The 26,520-nt window shown below is 40.8% G+C and overlaps 2 protein-coding genes across 4 annotated transcripts; one reads left to right on the forward strand and one right to left on the reverse strand.

Annotated features, from left to right (window-relative positions):
- Nucleotides 1-590: 590 nt before the first annotated feature.
- zbtb21 (zinc finger and BTB domain containing 21) lies at nucleotides 591-11,114 on the reverse strand. 2 transcript variants are annotated; one of them, XM_034605808.1, is made up of 3 exons: nucleotides 11,030-11,114; nucleotides 10,432-10,466; nucleotides 591-5,716 (listed from the first exon to the last, which is right to left on the reverse strand). In XM_034605808.1, the coding sequence occupies exon 3, from the start codon at nucleotides 5,712-5,714 to the stop codon at nucleotides 2,643-2,645; it is 3,072 nt and encodes a 1,023-aa protein (XP_034461699.1). In that variant the 5' UTR covers nucleotides 5,715-5,716; nucleotides 10,432-10,466; nucleotides 11,030-11,114; the 3' UTR covers nucleotides 591-2,642. The 2 variants fall into 2 exon arrangements, with proteins under 2 accessions (XP_034461699.1, XP_034461698.1); XM_034605807.1 differs by lacking the exons at nucleotides 10,432-10,466; nucleotides 11,030-11,114 and adding an exon at nucleotides 8,497-8,745.
- Nucleotides 9,942-26,228, forward strand: umodl1 (uromodulin-like 1). 2 transcript variants are annotated; one of them, XM_034605805.1, is made up of 17 exons: nucleotides 9,942-10,693; nucleotides 10,965-11,207; nucleotides 11,484-11,642; nucleotides 12,278-12,405; nucleotides 12,678-12,864; nucleotides 15,117-15,257; nucleotides 16,906-17,178; nucleotides 17,661-17,918; nucleotides 18,588-18,700; nucleotides 18,838-19,048; nucleotides 19,623-19,760; nucleotides 19,837-21,200; nucleotides 21,300-21,460; nucleotides 21,886-22,122; nucleotides 24,349-24,505; nucleotides 24,776-24,860; nucleotides 25,367-26,228. In XM_034605805.1, exons 1-17 carry the CDS (start codon nucleotides 10,618-10,620, stop codon nucleotides 25,552-25,554), a joined length of 4,119 nt encoding a protein of 1,372 aa, XP_034461696.1. In that variant the 5' UTR covers nucleotides 9,942-10,617; the 3' UTR covers nucleotides 25,555-26,228. The 2 variants fall into 2 exon arrangements, with proteins under 2 accessions (XP_034461696.1, XP_034461697.1); XM_034605806.1 differs by having other exon boundaries at nucleotides 9,945-10,693; nucleotides 19,894-21,200.
- The last annotated feature ends 292 nt before the right edge of the window (nucleotides 26,229-26,520 follow it).

The following is a 26,520-nucleotide window of genomic DNA, read 5'->3' on the forward strand; positions in this document are numbered from 1 at the left end:
CCTTTCACAAGGTAGTCATGTATCATTAGATTTGAGGCTCAATTCATTTCCAACTATATGTAATTTTTACGTTTAAAAAAATACTGAAAATCTAGAAAGTGAATAAGTATTAAGCAGTAGTGTAAATTCAGATCTTCAGTGTTAATTACTGAATGTTATTCAGATTTTGATCGGCAAAGGTTAGTGACTTATTACTCCATTGAAAGAAAAAAATTTCAGCAATTAATATACAAATATGTTTTTTGTTAAACTGCAGAACATTCACTGGTTATAGCTCGTCAAATGTCAACAATTAATACTTTTTCTAGTTATACATAACAGTAAACAAATGTCTTTGGGTTTTTGGACAGAACAAGACATTTGAAGGTATCACTTTAGGCTGTGGGGAATTGTAGTGGACAATTTTAGCCATTTTCTTTTACATTTTAGAGTCAAAACATTTGAAGGAGAAGCCCCAGACTGATTGAAGTGTGACAAAGATCAAGATCATTGAGTTGTTGAAGATCTAACATACATGGATAAAGGTTGTTTGATTACGGTCTAAATTAATGAAGCTAAATGATTCAAACACCACATATGGTTGTACATGTATTCTCCATTGTTACTCTTTATTACAGAAATTAAGCACAAAAACTGTAGAAAAGCCTAAGCACAAAACGACTGCAAATCTCCAAAAGCAACAATAATACAACCGATGCTGATACAAATAGAACAGTATTAATTATTGCAGTGAGAGCACAGGAATACTAAAAAGATAAAACTTTTCTTTACTAACAAAATTGGTACAAAATCGCAGATACAAACACTTCCATATACACAATTCTAGTCGTTTCTGTGAAACCATAAAAGTGTTTCTCACAGGAAATTAAGAGCACTATTTCGCAATACAGAATCTCTCCAATGAATTAAACATCAAAATGCAGCTAGAGTCACTCATTTAGAGGAAAAACAATAAAACAAATTTTGTTGAGCAATCAACATCTTCCAAATAGTATTAATCTTAATAATTTAAGACAATCAGTAAAGCGAAAGCAGAATATACTAGTACGCGAATACAACTGTGGAACAACTGGAATACAATCAAAACACAATCTTTAGTAATAAACTTTTAGGAAGCAGAAACATTCTCTCACCATTAAAGAAAAGAAAAAAGATCAGCCTCTCTCTTCTCCACTTTACCACCAAAAATCTAAATGCCTGAGTTGTAAGTCGTCTGTTGTGCTTTCATGTGAAACAATATCGACAAAGCATTTGAAAATTTGCATAAGGCCACCAAAGCATTGTAAAGCTCGGTTCATTACCACCTGTTCGATTGCACAAATCTATCAGTGTATGAGTATTTACATAACACTGCTAATGCTGCACTGGGGCAGCAGACTTTAGTGAAGCAGGAGTAGAGTCTAATATACACAAATTAATATTAGAACTTTCATATTCATTAACTGAGTTCAACCATATGTTGCATTATGATACTGCAGTGTGCTTTTATCAAAGATGTCTGAAAGTTTGCCCGCTGCGGATATTTCAGATTTCTAGAAGGTGAAGTGATGAGCCAAATACTTGAATGATGTTAATGTAGTATTTAGGATACTCTTAAATCAACCCTGCCCATTATCTTCACTGGTAATATTCCCCATTTTTCCAAATAAGCTGGTCTGAGCACCTTTTTTTTTTTTACACTTGATTTTCTTCAGCAACATTTGGAAACATATGTATTTACCTGTGGAGAAAAAAAACACAATTTTCTCAAATCTCATGACCCTTGATTGCACTGACTCATTCACTTGTAAAAAAAAAATGATTCACCAGACTGACTATGAGGAAGATACAGTGACCTTTCAGAACTGAGTGTAAGCAATTAGTCAAGGCTGCATACTGAGAAGCAATGTTTGAAACCAGAGGGTGTCTGAGGTGAGTCTGATGTGCAGAACTGTGTGTTAGAACATCTTTTTTATACTGAAGGTCAATCAGTCTGAGGCTCAAATATGAGACAACAAATTTCAGAGGAATGCTAAGTATGAAGAAAGAAAACACAAACTGCTGGGCCTAGTCATGTTTTGTTTTTTTTACTTCTGCAGCCTAAAACCTCTATAGCTACAATTTTGGATTAAACCACCCCATTTAACAACGAAAGTGTTAAACAAAGTGCATATTGAATACATTGTTGAGGCCACCAATATTACCTTAAGGGATGTGACTCACATCAAGAGATAGATCTGACACAAAAGCAGAAAAGCACTAATATTTAATTCAACTGCAAGCTCCAAAACTTTAAAGCACTTTTTTCACACTCTGAGACAACAGTGTATGTAGTTGTACCTCCGTTTGCCGACTGGTGCAACTCTGTACCTTGTTATCTCAAAACACCTAGATAGATAAATACTAGTGTACAACTAAAAGAGGTTTGAAACAGATCATTTTGAAAGGAAAATAAACCATTTATGATCATTTCATCTCACACAGGGCTCTAGCACTTGATTGCACATTCACGTTTACACCTCTAATGAGCATGGCCACTTTAATATATGACATTGGAGGCAAGCGAACAAGCTATACATTCAAAGTCTTCCTTTTGTAGGCTGAGGTGTGTTTATTCGGATATTCTGTATCGTCTCTCATGAAAATGCACTGATATTACTGGTCTACATGTGATTGTGACTCTGCTCATGGCTCCAGAGACTAAAGGCCGTCTTGAAGGTCCTGTGACAGAGTTTACACATGTACTGCCTCTTAAACGTCAGGGCAGAGAGAGACGGTGCGTGGTAAAAGAGTGTGTCTGATTCCTGAGTGCCACCTGGATTCTCCATGCTGTCTGACCTTGACAGAGGGCTGTGGCTGCTGGGTTGCCGTTCTAGTTCGGGTCTCTTCGTCTTGCTTGCTGATGAGCTGCAGGGCTCTGGGCTGCTGGACTCCTCGGCAAACTCTGCAGCAGCTGGCGCCGGCGGCTGCGCGGATTTCAGCACGGTGGCCTGCGGAGAGTGGCGCTCCAGGTTTTGAGGAGTCATGGGAGGGGAGGGAGACAGGGGCGAGGGGTGTCTGTCGAACTCTTTGGCTCCAGGTTCGTTTGCAGTGGACATGTGGGACTGGAAGTGGCTCCAAAGGCGGAAGTTGGTCCTGAAGGCTTTGTTGCAGATGTGACAGATGAATGGTTTGATGTGGCATAGCAGCTCCTGGTGTCGTTCCAGGTCTTTGCGAGAGCTGAAAAGATTTCCGCATTTCTCACATGGCCACACACCAGGCTCCTCCAACCCAATTTTGGCAGCTTCTGTATTTTCCATCTCACTCACAGCCTCCTCTAAAGGCTCCTCCTTCACCACCAGTTCGCCATGGTGACCCATGCTCAGGTCCTCAGGCACATAGGATGATGAGTCTTCTGAATCATACATGTATGGCCCTGAGGAGTCACTATAACCAATGTTCTCTCTCGAGCTCCCAGTTGCGAGAGGCTCATCACTGTAATGCTCCTCTATGAGCATTTCAGACGCCTCTTCACTGTTCTCCTCGTGCTTTAGGTGAATCTGGTCCTTCACCGTCATCATGTTGTGGTTGTGGACCTCCACCTGGTGGCGCCATATGCTGAAGGAGGATTTGAAGGTCCGCATACACTCCAGGCACGTCAGTTTCTTGTACTTACAGTGAGCCTCATGGTCCCTCTTGACAGTTGGACTTGAGAATCGGAGGCCACAGTACGGGCATACAGTTGCATGACGACAGCCCCTCTCATGATCGCCCTGTTCAAAGAGTGATGACAGCTTCATATTACAGAGTCTACAGGAGTAAACACCAGTGTCTGTGTTCTTCTGCTGAGTGATCTCATCCTGTTCCTGGTAGAGGATGCTCTCACTTGCTGTGTCCTGGTCAGATTTGTCTGTAGGATGTGTTCTTAAATGCTGTCTGTACTGAGACTGGAACACAAACACTTTCCCACAGTAAGGACATATGTAGCTGGGCCTCAATCTCTTCTTGTTAAGTACTGGAGACTGGAAGCCCTGCTTATTCCTCTTTAGCTTCCAAAGCAAAGCTTTCTTTATTTCTCTCTCCCGCACAATATCTATCAACTTCTTTTGAAATTTTTCATCCAGTACAGAGGAGCTGGAGGACGAGGCTGGGTTTTGTACGACACCATGCTGAGTTTGGCAGTGTGTCCACACTTTGAAGTTTGTATGAAAGCGCTTGTGGCAGATGTCGCAAGCATACGGCTTTTCGGGATTGTGATACATATTTACATGACGATGTAGTCCAGCACTAGACCTGAAAACTTTCAGACAGTTCCAGCATTTGAAAATCTTGTTGTGAGACAGCTCTGCACTGTTCTCATTAGATTCACTGCTGACACTCTGTGGTACTGTTTCTGACATGTTCTCATCAGGTGGGAGGGTACGTTCTTTAAAAAATTTGTTCTTCTTAAAAGGATATCTTCTGTTGTCTGGCCTCTCCTTCCTTTTCCCCAGAGGATTGAAGTCTATCCTGGATCCTTGGTCATAGTTGGTTTGCAAGTCTTTAAGGTTGACTGGCAAAGAATCTCCCACTGTGATCCGGATTATGTCCATGGGGTCTGCGAGTGGACTGCTTGGCTCAGCTTTCACACTGACCTCTCTTTCTACCTGAGTTTCTTCATCACACGTGCTGGGGTACTTTGACCTGAGAACCAGAGGAGATGCTTTTTTTGAATTACCATTATGAGCAGATGTTTCTGGCCCACACACTTTTGATGCCAATTTAACAACCGACTGTTCTCGATTCTGCAGCTCCTTCAGCTCCAGCGTGGGAGAGAAGACTGGAACGGGGCTGTCCATGGATAATGATCTTCGGAGGAGGCTTTTTATGAGTGGCCCGCTCCTGTCAATGGTCTGGCTTGGCTCACTGGCCTGACCCTCAAAGGGCACTTTGGTGTGGTAGAGCTGGTCCTGCTCCTTATTCTCCTCTTTAGTACCTGGGTCAATGTCAGACTGCATCCTTACGTGCTGTATTTCAGCATCACTGAAAGACACAGATGATGTCAGCTGAGGCCTCACAGATGTCATGTGTGATGAATTCCCTTTTAATATGGAGGAGTAAGGATTGGTGGACTTCCTCTCAGCAGCTTCCCTCTGATCAGTTGATTTCCTTTTGATGGATTCAGAGTTCCTGACTGATTCGTGCGAGTTGTGTTCTGATGGTGGCTGAGCAGCCTCCCGAGTTGAGTGGGGAGATAATGATCTCTCTGATGTTTTCCTCTGATAATTTGAGCGAGAGGGATGGGTTGTGTCATTCCGCACCCGGCACACAATGACACTCCTTGTTTGGACATCATTCTCATCCCCTTCAGAGAACGAAAGCCTTTTTCTAGACACACAGTACGATGCATGGGGTCGTGCTGACAGAATGTTGGTAAGGAAAGGGATTCCAAGGCTGTAGCCCAGCTCTTGAATGGCTGCAAGGCTGCCTTTGTCCACAAAGAGCGAGGAGGAGTAAATGTAATTCAGAACCATCTCGAAGGCATCGGGCTCACAGAAGTCCAGGTTTACAACTTTCAGTGACTCTGCATCCATCCGTGTGAACAAGGACTGGAAATACTCACTGCTGGCAGCCAGAACACACTTATGGGCCTGGTACCTCTGGTCTGCCACGACCAGGACTACGTCGCACATCTTGCCCCGTAGTCGCTGCTCATTGAGAACCCCAAACACTGAGAGGGCATGGGAGGGGTTACTGTAATGCACTAGGCTCTCCATGGCTGAAAAAAACAAAAGGGAAAAAGTATTTTATTATAATGCAGGAATGGAAATAAAGATTATCATTAAGTTTGCACTCAACAGATTTGTTGTACATTTTCACAGAGACAAGCATCTCCAGATGATTAACTTGTGGAGCTGATCGGTCAAACGTCAAAAAGAATATGTTCCAAAAAAAACTTTTTCCATGATCTTCAGAATTAATAGAGAAACAATCTGATGCTTATATTGCCCAGAAAATGATTTCCCTATCATATAATAATAATAATAATAATAATAATAATAGTAATAATAACTTTATTTGTATAGCACTTATCTAAACAAGGTTACAAAGTGCTTCACACAAAAGTCCATGGCAAAAATGAAGAATCGATTGTAATAAAAGATATTCTGTTCATGAGGTCATTTGATAAGTGACGTCATGAAGAATTCACAAACAAATGTCACAATTGTGTCATGTATTCAAAAATGCATTTTCCAGGTATCCTGTAGGACTATAGAAATGACCCAAAGCTTATATAGAACAAAAAATGATTTATGATTATATAGTAGGATAATGACGTAATCATGACATCACAATGAAATCAGTAAATGACTACTGCAATAAAGTATTAATGACATCATATTTTGGAGTCAGAAAGTGATGTCATATAGTACAGTAATTTATAATGACATCGTTATGAAATGGCATTATTACAATATATAAAAAAGTGTGTGCACATGGTATGCATCACCCTGCTTATGTTTTTCTTTAATTGATAATGAAAATAATTGCCACGCCGTACTTTAAACACATGATGATCTTCAATTATAATTTTGTTTATTGACGTTGTAAAGAATGTCCTAATTAAAGATTAAATTATATGTTTTTATTTGTACTAGTACTTGTTTATGATGATCACTAGAAGTCAGATGAACCTGTTTCTTTACCCATACATGGTGCACAATGACACACAAGGACATACACTGAGTATGTTTATGGGCCTTACATCAGGTTGGTAGTCAGAAAGCATGAAAATTTAACTCTGTCAAATCAGCTTCAATAACTAATGCAGTAAATTTACATTTAAAGTAAAGACTTTTCACCGCTGAATGTTTGTGATGTCTCCCCCAGATTATCACCTCCTGTTGACATTTACAGGCTTTCGCACCTCGTCCAAAATGAACACAACCTGCACTAATATTATTTTAGAATACAGGACAAGATGGTGAATGTCCCTTGAAACAGATCGTAAAGACTCTATATAAGACATATAATATAAGTCACTTTACTCTATTTTCCTACTGTTAACTGCACCCTCATTACCTCAACTTGTATTTAATTACAGAAGATTATCTTATACTTCGTTTGCTTATTTCATATTTTTATCATATAGTTGCTTACATTTGTATATTTTCCTTAGAAAATCTTTATAACAGGCACAATTTGATTTGATGATGACAATTTTGTAATTTTGTTGTGCTTGCACGATGACAATAATTTTCTTGAATCTTGAATCCACCTTGTGTCTACTGCTGTTAAGCAAAGCATTCTTGTGTTTTTATATGATGTATTGTAAAGGCATTATCATTATTTTAATATTCCGGACATTACTGCAACATGCACCAAGTTACCACTTTAAGAGGTACACCTGACTAAAAGTAATGCAGTCTAATGCAACAGTCATGCAATAACTCTTCTCCTTGAGGAATATCATACTGATAACCTGGAGAGTAGTCTGTGGTGCCGTGAGAACATCCACATGGATAAGGTAATAAGGGAAATGGCATTAGATTTAGGTAAATATACCTAATAAACTGGTAATAAAATATATTTGCATTAAACAGTGGCAACAATTTATTCAAATTGTTGCATTGATTTGTACACAACACAAGTCACAACATAACAAGTACTGAGTAACATGGTCACAAACAGATATTACACTGAGAGGCATCTATCGGGTGTTTACTTTCGAATTCAAATGTACTCTCTTTTCACACATAAAGCACGTTTATTTTGAAAACTGTGACCGGAAGACATGTTGACTACAGTGACAGTTGCTGTAATCGGTTCATTCATTCAGCAGAAACAAACAAGCAGCCTGTGGCCTCTGTGGCCTCTGTCTCTCTCTCTCTCTCTCTCTCTCTCTCTCTCTCTCTCTCTCTCTCTCCCCGTGTGAACCGAGCTCGCAGAGCAGCGGTGATGGCGAGAGCCGCGTCAGATATGAGGAAGTCGAGTCAGGCTTTCAGCATTAGATCATCCATGAGACGTGGCTCCCGTTTCTCAGGACAAATAACTTCTCCAGCCGAGATGTGGCAGCGAGGTCGGAGAACAGCCCGGCGTTTGAGAGCTTTAATGGCCACGGAGCCGCCTCTCCGCCTCCACGTTAACGCTGAAGGTATAATGCTGTCTGAGCGAGAACGGGAAAAAGTTAAGCGCGTTCCCCTCGGTGTGCTCCGCGGTGAACACACGGCGCGGGGCTGACTGACTGTGGGCAGGGAGGGGGGGGTGGGGGGGTGAATTAGCCGCTAAGCCCTGCTGGAAGTGGAGGTTTCTCTTCAGGGTGTCTGGGTTCAGTTCAGAGTCCTGTGCTCCCGACGCGGCTCCGTCGCTGGCTAACAGGTTGTATCCGCTCAGGTTTTACAGCTGCAAAACCCCCCCCCCCCCCCCCCCTCCACCCACCCACCCCCTCCAGTTACGTCAGGGAGGAAAAGGAAAGAAGCTTCTTCTTATCAGCGCTCCGCCAACTGCGTTCCCCGCTGCTGCGTCAAACCTTAAGTTTCCCGGTGTGTCCGCACTTACCCTGCACGTCGTGAATACGCTCTTTCCTCCGCACCGCCGCCACTTTCTTCACTGTTGTGTCGCTTTCTGCGCACTGGTCGTGATTCCATCCATCTTGAATTTGACGTCATCCCACACCAGGGATGAGGTCATCGCAAGGAACGATCGTCACGTGCGCCGCGCTGTGATAGGCTGCGCGGGGAGCAGGAGGCGGGACTAACGGAGGAGTCGACACCGGGGCTCTTTTAAAGGGATAGGTCATGTTTTTGATTTCAACTGTCACTCAGCTGGTTTTAACCAACCTATTTATGATGAGAAATGGAAACTTACTGTTACAATTATGTAAAGTTGTGTTACGTTGTCCTCGTTTCTGCAACACATCCTGTACTTAACTGCTCCTTTGTTATTATTATAGTGTAATAATACGTTTATAACTATATTTTTCTGGACATTAAATAACATGTTAGAGCAATCTGCCCAAGAGTGGAGAGTTAAATGAAGACTTCTCACTGGAAAGTAAATGTTTGGAGGGACTGAGTGATTTGTGGAATATTTACAATGTTAGTGATGTGCTTTTTAAAAAAAACTGTTTCTATACTTTTTAAATGTTTGACTATTTCAGTATTTTTTATTGTCATGATCTTTACTTAAAGTCTTATTTTATTGATTGATTATTGGTAGATGAATAACCTTTGTGTATGATATTACTCTATACAAATAAATTTGCCTAAGAAGAAGCATTTACACACACACATCCATCCAATACTGCTTTATTCATTATCATTATTACTCTCTCTCTTGCGCGCGCTTTATATGTGCATATGTACATATATATATATGTAGTATATAGTCTGACATTGTCTAAACTGTGAGGTGCAGATATAATACCGGTGTAACTACATGCCCCCCCAACCCCAATGAAACTTGATAGGTCAAGACTGAACGGAAGTCACTCTAGCATGGTAGTAGATTTGTGTCATTATTGGCATCCAGTGGGGATTCGTTGCCATGTTTATTTGGCCTACAGGTCTAGTCCTAGACAGCCAGTGTTATCAGTACCTGGCAACAGTCTTGTGACCCAGTCAGCAGCAGCACTTGAATGCACCGCCCCTCATGATCTTTATTTTCATAGAACAACGTTTTATTCTATTTTTTTTGTGGTGAAACCATTGAATGTGTTCTGACCTTAGATGACTTCTGCCTGTAGCCCTGCACCTCCCTACATCTACATGCTCCAGTGCATCAGCTTGTACCCAGTCACCGTGCCACAACCAAGTATAATTAGGCACATTTTCACACCTCATTACTGTTGAATTAATCAGTGATTATATTAATCACTGCCACTATGAAGGATAAAAATATGTATGAAACGGAATACAGAATGTAGAGGACCTGTTATATTCTTTTTAATCAAACATGCACATAGGCTTACACACTGATGATGGCGTGATGACAGAATCTTGATCTTATTTTAGAACATATCTCTGACAGACTAAGCCTCCCGCTGCTCCTTCATATCATGAGAATGAAGACATGTGGGAAAATGGCAGGGAAGTTCTCACTCCTCCTTACTTGACATTAATGGCTGACACAGGCTGTTAGCGCCAGCAGCATAGCGAGCACTGCCATGGTTACCTGTGTGGAAACCAAGTCATTAGGGACTTTGACTCCTCCCATCCCTCATCTCTGTCTCCCTGGCATCATAAACATGTTTACTGGCCCTAATACGGCCAAAAATGTGTAAAATGACAACTTGTACATACTACAAAAGAGAAAAAAGGCATTTTCATTTGTACACATTATGTGAACCAAAGGATTTTTCACTCTGTGATATACACACTCACTTATCATTGAAATTATGGCAATGTAAGATATGAAATTGTTTACGTGCTTTCAAAAATGAATGCAATTTCAGTACAAAATAACTACAGATATTAATACGCATCTAATACTTACCCACTGGCTGCCATGATTTTGTTGTCCATCAGGGACTGATGGTGCAGCGAGGGGAGGAGGAAGACAGAGCCACAGAGGATTTGGTCTTTGAATACACCCTGAACAGTTAGTTAGCGTCATCTCAAAGAGAAACATGCACGTACAATGTGGTCGTTAAATATAGTTTCGAGATTCTGATCTGTGAAAATGAGTTGGACGTTCTCCATCTGGGTGGCGGCGGCTCTGATGGCTCTTTGTAGGGGACAAAACATTGGCTATGAAGGTAGGCCTCTATGCAGATGACGGATTAACATGTAACTGATGCATCGTCATAAAAGATTATGGTGTGTAGGTGTAACTATACTAGTAGTATGTGTACTTTTTGCTTTACCTATACAATTCATTTTTAACATATAGTAAGACATGTGATGTAATACTTGAATGAGTCAAAATCAAGGTGGAGTGTTGGAGACATAAGAGGTCACAAGATGTCATTCGGCAGCCAGAGGCTAACTAGCAAGGAAGTTAAATTGACAAAATATACTTTATTCCAGGAAATAGTCTGTCTCCATCTGGCTACCATCTTTGTATTCACAACGAGACAAGGATTGTGAGTTACCTGGTGATGCACAAGGCTCCATATACTGTGACAAACAACTGTGGCGGCTGGCTCCTATGGAAGACATGTCAAGTGACTGTCTACAAGATGGTTTCTCAGACAGAACACAAGACAGTGACGGAGCTGGTCACCAAGTGCTGCGATGGCTACGTACAAGTCGGTCGTTACTGCGCCCTGTGTAAGTGTATCCAACACCATTTATGCATGTCTGCGTGTGAGGATGAGAGAAGAGCACTAATTGTTCTGTTTGCTCACAGATTTCAGTTGTTTTTGTGCTTGTAATATTTGATGATATAACATCATTCGATTTCGGGCTGTCAGACAAGTAATCAGCGTGACCTTTGGGTGTGTGTTGCTGTGTGCGAGGCACCAGATGGAAGCACAGAAACTACACTGCAGCAAGTATCTTGCTGCTAATATATGGTCTGCAACCTGTCATTTCCTTTCAATGAAGCTGTAAACAGGACTGGAGAGCTCATCGCCAAGCCAGGCTCATGTCCAACTGCAGATGGACTTTGTCCCGTATCAGAGGACTGTGAGTGGGACATGGACTGCCCAGGCTGGCAGAAATGCTGCCAGAGACTGGGTCGCTCTCTCTGCATTCAACCTTCAAGTTAGTGCACATTCCTAAATGATTGTTATTCATTATCAACCGCCTTGTATATTTTCTTTGGTAAAGTCATATGTTAAGGGATTACATTTTACCCAAACCTCAGTGGTTTTAACCATGCAGACAGTGTCAGACAGTACATCAGAGGTTTGCTGATTAACTGAATGTTAATGTCCATCATTTTATCTCAAAAACCAAATAAATTACAGACATTACTGCAAACCAGCTACTGCATCTGAAAATTATGATGGTATTTTTTAAGGGCAAAAAGGGAGAAGGATTTGTGCTTTTTACATACTTCGTCAGCCTAGTTTATTTGCTGTAATGTTTGAGATGCAATCTCTATATCTGGTTTTATTCCAAATTAAGTTTGATAGAATTTTGAAAGTTTTTAATCATTTTACATAGAAAGATACATCATCTTAAGTTCTTAATGGAAACTAAGTTTTTATGATCAAACAAGTAGTGGCAACATTTCTATTAAACACGAGAAAGGCCATACTTTTATACTACTTAAGTGAACTATAAGTTTCACCTGCCTTCCATACTCACAATATTCATCCATCCCCAGATGCCACAAGGCTGTAGTGAGAAAATATGGGCTTATTCTTTGTGATCACTTTTAATGTGACTTTCAGGCTCAGCTAATTATTCTGTGAATGGAGGATACCGATGGAATGCGACAGTGACGGTGAAGACAGATCACCAGCAACTGTTGTCCGAGGATGAAGGACTTCTGAATCACACACGATTACTACATGCAATGGTAAAACTACCTTGAATATGTTGAAACAAACTCTGCCACAAACTTTGTATGTATGAAATCTGTGATAAGACTGTATGCTGTGAAGACCTCTGGCCAGTTATTGCCACTATTATTGTCACAATACCTGGTCTAGTGATGCTGTTTATTGGGAGATTACACTATAGAACATATACCAAGGTTTCATCAGAGGTTAGGCTATATCAGCTATATCAGGATAGGATTATTTTTCTTCTGCGATAAATGAGTTTTTTCTGTTCCTCTACCACTAATAGATGACTGGAGCTTTGCAGCCTGATGAGGTTTCAGTCCATTACCTCAGCTCGTGGCCTGTGCATCCATACAGGACTGCAACGTCACTGCTGATCGTCTGCAACTCCACTCTGACACTGCACATTGTCACATCAAAGCTGCATCTGCTCCTGAAACACATACAAGAGGTGACATCTGTAACCGTGGAAGGTGAGAAGGCTCGACTGTGTTTGTCTCCATGAAGCTGCACAGGGCTTTTTTTTTGTCCTTCAGAGAAATGACATTCTTGCCGAGTTGAGAATGATTCATTTTGCAGAGAACACAGTGTTCAGGAAGAAATGACTCAGTCGCACCACAGTTTCCTTCTCCCACCACTTCTATTTGAGTGGCAGTCATCTGTGGGATGTTTCCTGCTATAGCGGAAAATAACACCAGAGCAAGTGCAACACACACACACAAACACACACACACACACACACACACACACACACACACACACACACACACACACACACACACACACACACACACACACGCACGCACACGCACACACGCACGCACGCGCACACACACACACACACACACACACACACACACACATGCAAATGCACGCACAAGATATTAATCATGAATCTGGATCAGTCACACTTGTTAGTGTTGCACAAAAAACACAGTAACAAGCTCTCCATCACGCAGACACACAGACACATCAAACTGCCTTCAAAATGTTCTCTTACAGGTGATTTCCAATCTACACAAAATCTTATTCAACCTTTTATGCCAAAATGATAATGTATCATTATTGTCGGTCACCTCAGACAAGTGAATGAAGTTCACCTTGCTCATATTTACCTGAGCACGTATAATCGCAGTATAAATGTATTTCTCTTATGTTTCTGGCTTGTTGTTTATTGTCATAATAGTATGCGTTATATTCAGTTTTGGCATTACATCTTACAATTATTACTCCTTATCCAAACACAACTATAACTCATCAGCATAAAGTTCCAAGTGATTGGACACCTTGACACTAAATGTTTATTGGGCACCTGTAGACTACAGTCCTGTATTCACTGGACCTTTATGTATTGTGGTGCCTTATAGTACTCTTGTTGCTATTATTATTATTATTATTATTATTATTATTATTATTATTATTATTATTATTATTATTATTATTATTATTATCTTGTTTTATCTCGCGATAAATCTGGTGCAACGGCTTTTAATTGCATATTGTCCCAGTAAAAATAACCAATTATAAAAAGATACGTTTAGATCAGAAGATGAGGAAGATAATCATTAAGCTTAAAAGTAAAAATCCATCAGACAGATGATTGTGAGTTTGCCAAAGTTTTGTAATACTGAAGAGCCAGGTGTGTAAACATGGATTTGGACAAACACGTGTCCTTGTCAATGATCAAGAGAAAAGTTCATGACCAGAACCTCAGAGGATTCACCACAAGATGCAAACACCTGGCAAACCTGAAAAACAGAAAGTGTGCAGGTCACTAACAAACCCGATACAAAAAACAAAAACAAACTAGTAGAATTCTGTAACAATGTCTTATGGCTGAAACTGAAAATCAATCTTTATCAATATGATTGAAGGAGAAAACTGTGGAGAAAAATGGCACAGTTCATGACCTAAAGCAAAATGATAATGAAGAATCAAATCAACCAGAGCTTTATATTCACATTAGCTGGTGTCCAATGTTAGCTGAAGAGAGATCAAATGTATTGTTCAACCTTCACATATGGTTTCACTTTCATCCAGATTTTATTGTCCTTTGCCTTTCAGTTGCAGTGAAATGAAAACAGTTTGTCAGATTCTCTGTATTAATGACTTATAAACCGGGATCACAGCAGTACCACATTATTCTGTTCATGACAGCATTTTGAGCTTCTGACACTGAGCATGATGTCAGAGGAAAATGGCTGCTGTGTGAATATGGGCTACACAAAGTGTCCTCTGATGTGTGTGGGTTGAAGACTTCAGGAAGTGATGACTGCGAGGGATTTTCCACATTTAGTGAGAATACATGTGTTTTTTGTCCGCCCCTAAACCTTGGGGTTACAGATCTCACACAGTTCTTTACATATTTCTGAGATTTTATTTTTGGAAAAATCTCTGCACAGCTGAATGAGTGACAGGCACGTGTGAGGGAGTTGCAACTGGAGAACAATGAGAAGAGCTCCCACACACTGTCTTCGTTTACTGCTGAAATATTAATCAGTTACCTGGATCAAGGTCAGATTGACGCTGTTACCAGTAAATATTTCAGCAGCACGAGAGACAGTGTGTGGGAGTTCTTCTCATTGTTCTCATACTGTCAAGACTTAGCACTTTTGTTTAGAACGAGGAAGAACAAAAATGTGTAACTGTCCAAATGCCAATGATTTGTACTGTATGTTTGTAACTGGAATTCCACTCCACCCTTTTCATGCGTCTGTATTTGCAGACGTGGATGAGTGTGTGCAGTCTGCTCTCCATCAGTGCTCCCCTCAAGCACAGTGTAACAACACAGTGGGATCCTACCAGTGTACCTGTCACCAAGGATACATTGATGTTGAGCCTAGCAACCCTGGAGCCCATTGTACAGGTGAAACGGAGTGTGTGTGTGTGTGTGTGTGTGTGTGTGTGTGTGTGTGTGTGTGTGTGTGTGTGTGTGTGTGTGTGTGTGTGTGTGTGTGTGTGTGTGTGTGTGTGTGTGTTTAACTCATGTTGTGGGAACCTAAATCCATTCACACAGTCACATTACAGAGACTCCTCTGCTCTTTTTCAAGGGGACAGAAGTTCCAATAATGTAAATAATTACATTTTAAGGTAAAGACATGTTTTTAAGTTAAGTTCAGGTTTAGTTTAGCTAAGTCTTTGGGTTAGATGATTTAAAGTATTTGTTGTGCTTAAAGTTAGAAGTGACTCTGTGTGAATGATTTTAGTCTGCGTATGTTAGTCCTGCAATACCCTTGCGACCTGTTGACCCCCCTACGTCTCGCAAAATTTAAACTGGACTTTATGTGTGTGTGTGTGTGTGTCTGTGTGTGTGTGTGGAGAGGTTTAAGAAAGGACAAGTTGGGAAAGTGAGGACATATTGACTCATTCTCACTTTCAAGCAGTTTGAGGTTAGAATTAGATTTGCGTGGGCTAGGATAAGGGTGGGGTTTAGGCATGTAGCTGCAATGGTTAAGCTAAGGGTAGGGGACTAGGAAATGCATTATATCAGTAAGTATCTTCACAAAGAGTATGAGATTCTTTATCATCCAGTATTTTCAGAAGTGTACATAGGTAACTGGACTTGCTGGTGGCTCTTGAAGACGTTTGCCTCTTGGATGAGAGGTGAAACAAGCAAGTCCAAAAAAACAAGTCCAGTGGCCTATGTACACATCTCTAACTCTTGAATATACAAGTATGTGTGTGTTGACAATATATATTTATCATTCATCTGTTAGTGGCGGAGCGTGGGTGGGTGCAGTGATTAGCACCTTTGCCTTTCTGTGAGGAGTTTGCATGTTCTCCCCATGTTTGTGTGGCTTTTCTCCAGATAACCTGGCTTCCTCCTGCAGTCCAGTTAAATGAATTGGAGAATGATTGTTGGTCTTTGGTTGTGTCCGACTCATCCAATACCCCCTACTCACCATATATTGACTTCTATGTAGGACTATAAGACTATATAGTGAGCTCATTTAGTAATAATACTTTAGGTAAAAGGCAGATAGCAACCTCTACAGGTTGATCTCATCTTGCTGCCTTCTCCCCCCTTGTTTCTCTGCCATTTTCTGTCCTGTCAACGCCGTGAGCACAATGCATGATGGTATATATTGCTCAGTAAGTGACCATTGGCTTTACAATACTCTTCACGATGCACTTTGGGAAACAATGAGTCCACTATAGGGTAAGAAAAATGTCCCTCAACATTCGGACAGCACAACACAATGGCTCACTATTTATTGGATCAGTGAGTGATTTTGGACACAGCCTACCTTTGTTTGTGCTGTGATGGGCTGGTGACCTGTCCAGGGAGAATCCCTTATCTTGCTCAATCTCAGCTCAGTTTGTCTCCAGCCCACTTGTGACCCTGAAAAGGATAAGCGGTGTAGATGGATGGATTTACCTGTTGGTTTATGGCAGTAAGTTGATCTGCAGTGGCAAGTTTAAAATCAGCAATAATACACCTTTTATTTTACAACTAAGATGTATGGATCGAAGGAACATTTCTCATCATTGATGTCTGTGCTTTGTTCCTATAGCTGGTGATGACGTGTGGACCAGCACAGAGACCCCGCTGACCCACCTTCCACCCATGACCACAGCCTACACTCCAGCCCCCAACACCACACAGGAGCCTGCAGACAGCAGCACCACTGTTACCTACAACTCCTCTGAGATCAGCATGACTACAGCTCTGAGTAATACAAGCTCTGTCCCTTATAATTCATCACATGCTCTGCAGTGGACGAGCTCTGCGCCTTACACCAGCATGAGCTCACCTGAGGAGTTACGTCTTCCGACAACCACATGCTGTAAGAAATGTTTATTTGTCTTCGTCAAGGCTGTGTCGACCTCTAAATTCACGATTTATGAGCCAGAGTAGGAATTGTTGTGTCCAAATGTAAAAACTATCCCTAATGTCTCTCATTATTTCTTTCGATCAATATTTGTCATCTAGTTGATTTAAGTATCAAGGAAGGAAATAAAAAAATGTATTGAATGATGTGTGCTAACAGTAAACAAGGGATGTCTTAAATATGCACCATACTGTATTAGGAGTTGTTGGACATATAATTGGGCCTTCTGTGGACATTGTGTCTCCTTTGTGGCCCCTGACCCAAGATCCGCCACTGCACACAGGCATGGCAATAGTATAACAAAATGTCACTTAAATCTGCAAGAAAGTACACCAGCATATCTCCCAATAAATGTCAAACTTATTAACTCCAATGAATAAATCATAAACCTGTTCACTGCCCCTATCTCTCCCCTCCTACCCACCACCACCTCCCAGCTCCTCCCAGCATCACCACCTTAATGTCGTTTAACGTTACCGGAACCTCCCTCTGCGTGTACTGGTCCAGCCAGTTTCAGACAAACCAGACCTACCGGGTTGTTCTGAGGAAAGGGTCAGAGGTCATTCACCCTTTGGAAACTCATCAGACCATGATGGAGGTGAGGGGACTGCAGCCTGGGGGGCTCTACAACGTCACTGTCACACCTAGTGCCTGCGGGAGAGAAGGGGTCACCCAACATGTATTGGTCAAGACAGGTAAGAACTGATTGTTCCAGTGGCTTTGACCTTCCAATGTCCTTATTTACTATATAGGCTACAGTTGTGTCATGAATTCAAAACTTACAGCAAATTATTGTTAATATACTGTAGATCTTACAATATTAGTTATGGTAAATTTCAATCTCAAACAAATCATATTCATCCATTCACACACACATTAATCCGAGCTCTACTGTATGCTGTGCTTTACTATCACACATCTACATTCACACTCTGACAGAGTAGCCCAAGAATATGAGGCAAGCAGAATGGAGGAGCTGGGGATTGAGTCAACAACTTTCAAGTTGGTGAATGATCCGCTTTACCTCCTCAGCCACAGCTGTAGTAAAAAAGAACAGCCCTTAAGTTGCTGCTGTAGAGTGAATATTTTAGATCAATTTAAGTTTCTTTTTCTTGTTTTAGTAGTATGTTTTTTTAACAGAAGGACGATTTCCCTCAGCCACAGGAGAAGACACTGACTTTCTAATTTCCTTTCTAAATGAAAGGATGCAGCCACAGATTCTTACCCCGAGGGATAATAATTTCCCTTAATGACTAATGTGTGATGAAGGAAACCTTATTTAACCAACAGGCCCAAGGCTGGTGAGACAGCTGACATTTAGTTGTGGACATGTTAACTGTACAAAGTAAGGCTTTTCTTTGTAGATGTTCAGACTCTTGACGTCACAACTCGACTCACCAACATCAACTTCACTGCTGACCTGCACAACTCCAGCAGCCAGGCCTACAAAAACCTCACTGCCAGTATCATAGAGGAGGTAGGTGCATTACAAGGCTCATCTAATGACGGAATGTGAGCTCTGAAAAGAATTTCACACGGTTTAAACATGAACATTTTGGCAAGCTTTATTGTTTCACCCACTCAGACTGATGCGCGTATCTCTGCCATAAACAGATCTACCAGTCTCTGTCTCCGGAAATGAAGCTCTTGGTGAGGATTGAGATCAGGAGCTTTTCAGCGGGCAGTGTGGTGGTCAACTTCACCCTCACCCTCATCCTCACCCCAAGCCAAAGCCAAGACATCAGTAATGTGTCCCTGGCTCTGCTGAACTCCCTGATGAACAGCTCCAGATACACTGTGGATAGAAACAGCACAAGCATAACTGGTACGTCTTTTTACTCGCTGTTCTAAAAACTTTATATTTGAGTGTTGAGAATGATCTTAATGCAACTCGAAATTAATTTAAATGACTATGGTCACTGGTCATAGGATACACTGGAACATTCTTTATGAAAGGAGATATCGGTAAAATGTATTGATGATGCAGCCTTGTGCAGATTGATTCTCTTAGCATCATGATTGTCCTTATGAATTGTCTTTCACAACTTTCCTTGACCTCATGACATTTTCCATCAAGCTCAAGGAAAAGTGTTAAAGAAAGGACTCTCTTCTGACTTTTCAGCTGTAGCCTAAGTTTGATTTTAAACCTCAGTATTTTAGATGAGTTACTCAACATTAGTTATACTCATCTCTGAGTATGGAAAACTCCTTAATGATGTCATCGTGGTTATCCTGGTAAGGACTTGAAGACTTGGATCTAAGGGGGGCAGTGGTTAAAAAGACATGGGCATTTGCCAGGTCCTGGGGGTTTACCAAATCATGCTATTGAGTTGCAGTTACATTTTACAAGACTTAAAAACAACATCAAAGTTATTGATCCAAAATTATTTGTTTTGTAGATTTTAATGAATGTGAATCAGGGGAAAACGACTGTTCCCAATGGGCTACATGTACAAACACCTTGGGCTCTTACACATGCGTTTGCACGGACACGTTTACAGACAACAACCCAGAAAGGCCTGGGCGAGCCTGTCAAGGTATGAATTGATTTTATACAGATCTAGTGAAGAGAATATCTTTGTGTTTTGTAACGCAGTGTCTTGTCTTGTGCAGCAAATGCTTCCTCGGAGACAATCACACCATCACCAATACCTGCAATATTCTCTACAGCTGGCACAACCCCTCTATCTCTAATGACGGCCTCAACCAGTGATCCAGCTTTAACCACAGTGACAACCACTCCAGAGATAACCACTGTCATTATAACAACGAGTGAAATGGTTTCTACTACAGCCACACCCACCACAGCGGGTTCAACCACTTCTACGGTCATAACTGTCGCCACTCTAGCTACCACTACTCCTGCAATTACAACCACTACTAACCCCCCAACAACAACCATGGCAACAGCTTCAACAACCATGACTACGGCCCCAACAACCACCACTACTGCTCCAGTATCTATGGCTACAGCTGCAACAACCACAAATAGTGCCCCAATAACCATGACTACGGCCCCAATAACCATGACTACTGCCCCAATAACCATGACTACTGCCCCAACAACCACTACTACTGCCACAACAACAACCACTACTGCCCCAACAGCTAGGGCTATAGCTGCAACAACCACAAATAGTGCCCCAATAACCATGACTACTGCCCCAATAACCATCCCTACTGCCCCAATAACCATCCCTACTGCCCCAATAACCATGACTACTGCCCCAATAACCATCCCTACTGCCCCAATAACCATCCCTACTGCCCCAATAACCATCCCTACTGCCCCAATAACCATGACTACTGCCCCAATAACCATCCCTACTGCCCCAATAACCATCCCTACTGCCCCAATAACCATCCCTACTGCCCCAATAACCATCACTACTGCCCCAATAACCATCCCTACTGCCCCAATAACCATGACTACTGCCCCAATAACCATCCCTACTGCCCCAATAACCATCACTACTGCCCCAATAACCATCCCTACTGCCCCAATAACCATCCCTACTGCCCCAATAACCATCCCTACTGCCCCAATAACCATCACTACTGCCCCAATAACCATCCCTACTGCCCCAATAACCATGACTACTGCTCCAACAACCATAGCTACGACCCCAACAACCATGACTACAGCAAAAACAAACATGACTACACCCCCAACAAACACCAATACTACAATGACATCCCTAACTTCTACTCCTGCACCCACTGTTACCAACACAACTGCTGCTGCTGCTACAACCACTGCTTTGGCCCAGACAACCCGCTCTGTGCAAGGGGCCATCTCAGTGCAGTGCAGGGTCACGTCCATCACTGTAACAGTTGCCAGAGAATTTCTTCTGAACACCAAAATCAGAGAAAGCGCCCTGTACTTGGGCTTGCTGGAATGTGGCGTCAACGAAAGCAATGCTACCCATGCCCAGCTGACCGTGGCCTGGAATGAGTGCGACACTATACTTACACATGTGGGTTTTCTTTTCTGATGCATTTGCTCTTGCTCTTTCTCTGTCTCTACAATTCAATTGCATTCAACCCAATCTGCCTCCAACATTTGTTATTTTTAGAATGACACCTACTACACAGCATCTGTGACCCTGTTCAACACCATGGATCCATACATCTCACCCAGTGGAACTGTGGAGGTACCCAGAGTTCGGCTGGAGGTTCCCATCATGTGTCCCTACATGAAGAACATGCTTATCTCTGCTGACTTTGGCTCTATGGGGTATGCTAAACATGCTTTCTGTCTGTTATGCTTTTAAAGGAACGATGGACTCAATTGGCAGAGCACAGGCGAAGAGATAATAGTATAGCAAAAATACGATTTTATGTGACAACAATCAAAATATGCAAGCGGCATACTCAGGGTTGAGAGAGGTGAAGTGGCTGAACTGCTCAGAGGCATCAGTTCACACCTGCAATATCAAGAATGAGAAATTAACAAAGTGCTCTTAATTACGTTCACGTGATTAATGTTAATCTGACTATTTGTACTGTATAATGTAGCCTAGAAACATTTTTCTAAAAATTCCTGGACCAAAGGACATTATTTTGAGTGTTGTACTTGCCTCAAAAAGCTAAGGGTTCAATTGAAGATTGTGTCCCAGCTGAATCTATAGCTGAACATATGTTGTTCTCACCCATCCACAGGTATGAAATTATCAAAGATGTCATCATGGGCCTGGGGTCGTTCCATGTGACGGTGCAGCTGATGAATGGGACAGTCCCTCTGCCCCACAACTACAGCTTGTCGTCTGAGGACGTAGTGGTGGTGGAGGTCAGCCTGAACACCTCCTCAGAGCAGATTAAAGTAGTCATCAACAAGTGCTGGGCTACTCCCACCCTGAATCCTGCAGATACCCAAAGCTACACCTTCGTTCTGGACAGGTCTGTTTCCACCTCCAGCACAATGTCCCTGTCACTGTTTCACTTAGATTAACAGTTTCTATTATTTAATTAAATATATTAATGGAGCTGACCCTAAATACTTAAGACATGATAGGGCAATGTAACCATACCAGCCCCCTGAGATCACTGGGGAGTGGTCAGCTAGTGGGGCCCAGGGTCAAATCTAAACAATCAGCACAGTGCTGGAACCAATTGCCCAATGGTACTAGGATTATTTTTACAATTGTAATTAATTTAATTTAATTAAATATTTTTTATCTATTTTATTTATATTATTCCAATACTTTAACATAACTCCAACCTTTTACATTTTTATACAATTTAATCATTTTTATTTCTTCTCTACATCTTTTATTCTTCTCTTTGTAATCTCTTTGTAAATCCTTCCTTTTTGATTTCGGTTTCTTAACGTCCCTGTACACCACCTTCAAACTACATATGAAATGTTCTTTATAAATAAAACTACCTTGCCTATAATAACTACAAATTATTTTACAAATACTATGACTACTACTACTACTACTACTACTACTACTACTACTACATTACTACCATAACTACACACTTCAGAATACCTCCTCAACCTAGCAGTCAGACCCTACAGTTGGGTCCTGGCAGTTCACAGATTAACATTTGTATCGTTATTTTCTTTAAAATATGTTATTTATTTAAATATTATGTTTTTGTTTCGATTAAGGATTGACTTCTTTAATTTTGTATCTTGAGACCCCAATTTATTTAATTGTGTCATAGGGATAGCAAAACAGAACATACAATATTATAACAAGAATTTTCAAATTAATATTAACATAAATAAAACCACTGCTACCATGGTCTCTCATGACATTTTCCCCATTATAGCCAGTGTGGAGCTCCCTTCATGCTTTTCAAAATAAAATACCAATGGAACTGGTGCTCAGATTTCCATGACAACACTAATTGCTAGGTGGTCTCTGAGACCTAAAAATACCTTCACAGGCTAAAAAAAGGTTAAGAACACGTGCTCGGCTTCATGAGCTGTAATCTGCTAAATAAAATCTGTGATGTTATATGAAGACTCCCCCATGTTCTAATCATGATGAGTCAAACACAAAATTCAGTATTCAAGCTCAGAAAAAACCCCACAGAATACTATGTGTGTTGCCTTTTCTATTAAAGGTGTAGCTTGACATTTTGGGAAACACGCTTATTTACTTTTTTTTGCTGAGTCTTAGAAGATTGATACAACTCTCTAATATGCCTGTGGAATATAAAGCCACAGCTGCTGACTGTAGCTGCAGCTGCTTTATATTTAAAACTGCAGCTCAGCCTGAAGAGTGGCAGCAGGTCTTACCTGACTCATCTGGAGGTCATGCAATCTGTCTACCAGCACCTCTAAACATCTGTAATTAACACATAATATCATGTTTGTTTTCTCCTTACAGACAGTACCCAAGTTTTTGTCATTATTTACACTTTGGCCTTTGTATGGACTATACAAACAAGATAATAACATATTATGTACTGAGCTGTAGACCTGTATGCAGGTAGAAGAATGTTGTCACTTTAAACAGCCATTTACCCCTTGTTAACAGTTTTTATGCTAAGCTAAGCAAACCACGTCCTGGCTGTAGCTTCTTATTTACACATTAGACAGGCATCTACCCCCTGGTCTTCTATTGTATATGACTTTACACTTACACAAGTGATGCAGATGTATATACACATATATGCCAGTACACAAAATATGAATATAGATTTAGAATGACTGGATTACAAGCATACAGTTTAGATAGACAACCCATGAGGAAACATTATAAAGAGGAAAACAAAACCTTTACATCTTTCAGAAATTTGAAATATGAGATAGCAAAGCATCCCATAATATTGATTATTGAGGTTTACAGGAGAACAGATCAATGAAGGAATGGAGGGAGGATCTTTTTCAAAGAACTTTATATCAAAAAGCAGTTTGCAATTGATTTCAAAGCAAATCTCAAAAACCATGTCGTGTCAACAAGAAATCAACAGTCAGCCCAGTGCTGTCAATGACTCCAAGGCACCTTCGATCCAGGTCGCCACAGTTTAGTCAGAAAGGTTTTCATGTTCATAGCAATGAAATCAAATATATTACAACAATCATTAGACACCATTTCTACCCACATCAGATGCAGTCATACAAAAAAGACACTTCTGTTTCCATCTCTGACATCCTTCTCTCCACAGCTGCTCCTTTAACACGTACACCGACGTGTTGATGAACGGGAACCACAGCACATCTCGAGTGTCTGTGCAGATTTTCTCCTTCGTCAACCTGAATGTGATCTATCTGCACTGCCAAGTCTACATCTGTGTCCAGATTGGATCAGACACCTGTGTGCCTGTGAGTACATCCTATTTAAAACTATAAAGGCACTATCTATCTATGTATCTATGTATCTATGTATCTATGTATCTATCTATGTATCTATCTATGTATCTATCTATCTATCTATCTATCTATCTATCTATCTATCTATCTATCTATCTATCTATCTATCTATCTATCTATCTATCTATCTATCTATCTATCTATCTTATTTATGCATCTCTTTGTTTGAATGTTGAAGATTAGAGGAAGAACAGTGAAGGATTCTCTTGTGTTTTCTTGCAGGACTGTCTGCAGAGAACCACTCGATCTATGAACAGACTGGGAACAGCTTACGGTTCCTCTGGACCTATACAAAGACTTTTTGATTGTGAGTGTTTTTACAGGGAATGACCATGTCTATAATTTAAAATGTCACTCTTGTGTTATGACGTGTGAGCCTGTAAAAAAGAGAATTCCCCCTGAAGTGACAGTGACACTCTCAGCTCCTGCTCTGCCTCTGACGAGCTGAATTGTTACAGCAGAGAAACTATCCAAGCCTTCAGTTGGATGATGACTGTGGTGCTGCTCTCTCTATAATCAGTCTGGTGGAGAGGAAAGTTTAAGTAGCTTGATGGAAATTATACAATCTCAAAAGCCAGGTTGATGAAAATAAATTTGAGGTATTTTCATTTGAAGTGAATTATCAATAATTAATAATTGCATTTTACTCTCATAATGGACTCATGAGATGATTAAAAAGCATGCTCAGCAATAGTTTGGTTTAGTATTTATACAATATTTCCTTCTAGAGGGTTTTGACCTTTCAAAGCCATTTTCCTATTGATTCTGTATTTACTGATTCTTAACACTCTTATCTGACTCATGCTCTTTCAGACAACTTGGAGCAGGAGTATGACAGTGCTACTATAATCGGCTTCTCCTGTCTGGGAGTCGGTCTGTCGCTCTTCTTCATCGGTGCCTTCGTCTGCCTTTTCTACTACCAGAGGAACCGCATCGGACACTACAACTTCAGTGTCAAACCCAAGCAGGAGAACTTCACCTACCTTGTCTTCAACACCTAAGGGTGCAGCAGCAGCAGCAGCAGCAGCAGCAGCAGCAGCAGCAGCAGCAGCAGCACCCACAACCAAAGTCACAGAACTGGGAAACAACTGTAAATAAATTATATTACTGCATAGTCGCCACTAGATGCCACTGTTTGGCAGTTCTCACATTAGATCTGATTAAAATATTGCAAATCTTTGCACAAAATAAATGAAGTACAGATGATGTTAATATTTACCTGCCCACTTTATATATATATTAAAATATATTTAAATTACAGTAGTTGTTGTTAGTTTTACACTGAAATGTCAAATATAGAGATGAATGTTTAAAACTAATATTTTAAATTATATTTGTTACATATTTCAAAAATGTAAAGTTTTAGAAGAAACAGATGTGATAATGGAGTTACAATCTGAGAAGTGAAAACAGGCACATGATGTAATGACTATATATTTATGTGCCTATATATAACTACTACACATTTACAGTACGTATAAATGATCATATTCATGTAGTCCAATATCCTTACACCGTGTTCAATAATGTTCATGCACTTTTCCTTTTAGCTGCTATTTTTTTTTTACCATTACACGTTCAGTGAACTGTTTGTAACATGTCTGAAATATTCATTCTGTTCTTACTGGTACAGACAGTACTTGTGCTGTGACAATAAACCTGTTCTGTATGAACACCGACACTTGGTGGTGCTGCTGGTTCACTTCTTCAGCTCTAATAATCAATGCAAAATGGCTTCCATGATTCACAGAGACATGTTTACAGTGTTGACAGGAGGCAACAGAAGGTACCGATGTAAGAAGAAGTTTAGATCAGAGCCAAGGTTTGATTTCCATGCATACATGTATGTTTTGGTTGAGATGGAAGGGAACAGAGGCGTTATGTTCTGTCTTTGATGAGATGAGTGGTTTAGAAGACAGGTCTTTCTCAGTTAAAGCTAAGGAGCCCCCCCCCCCCCTCAATTCCCA

The sequence above is a fragment of the Hippoglossus hippoglossus genome, chromosome 14 (genome assembly GCF_009819705.1).
Source record: "Hippoglossus hippoglossus isolate fHipHip1 chromosome 14, fHipHip1.pri, whole genome shotgun sequence".
NCBI classification, from domain to species: Eukaryota; Metazoa; Chordata; class Actinopteri; order Pleuronectiformes; family Pleuronectidae; genus Hippoglossus; species Hippoglossus hippoglossus.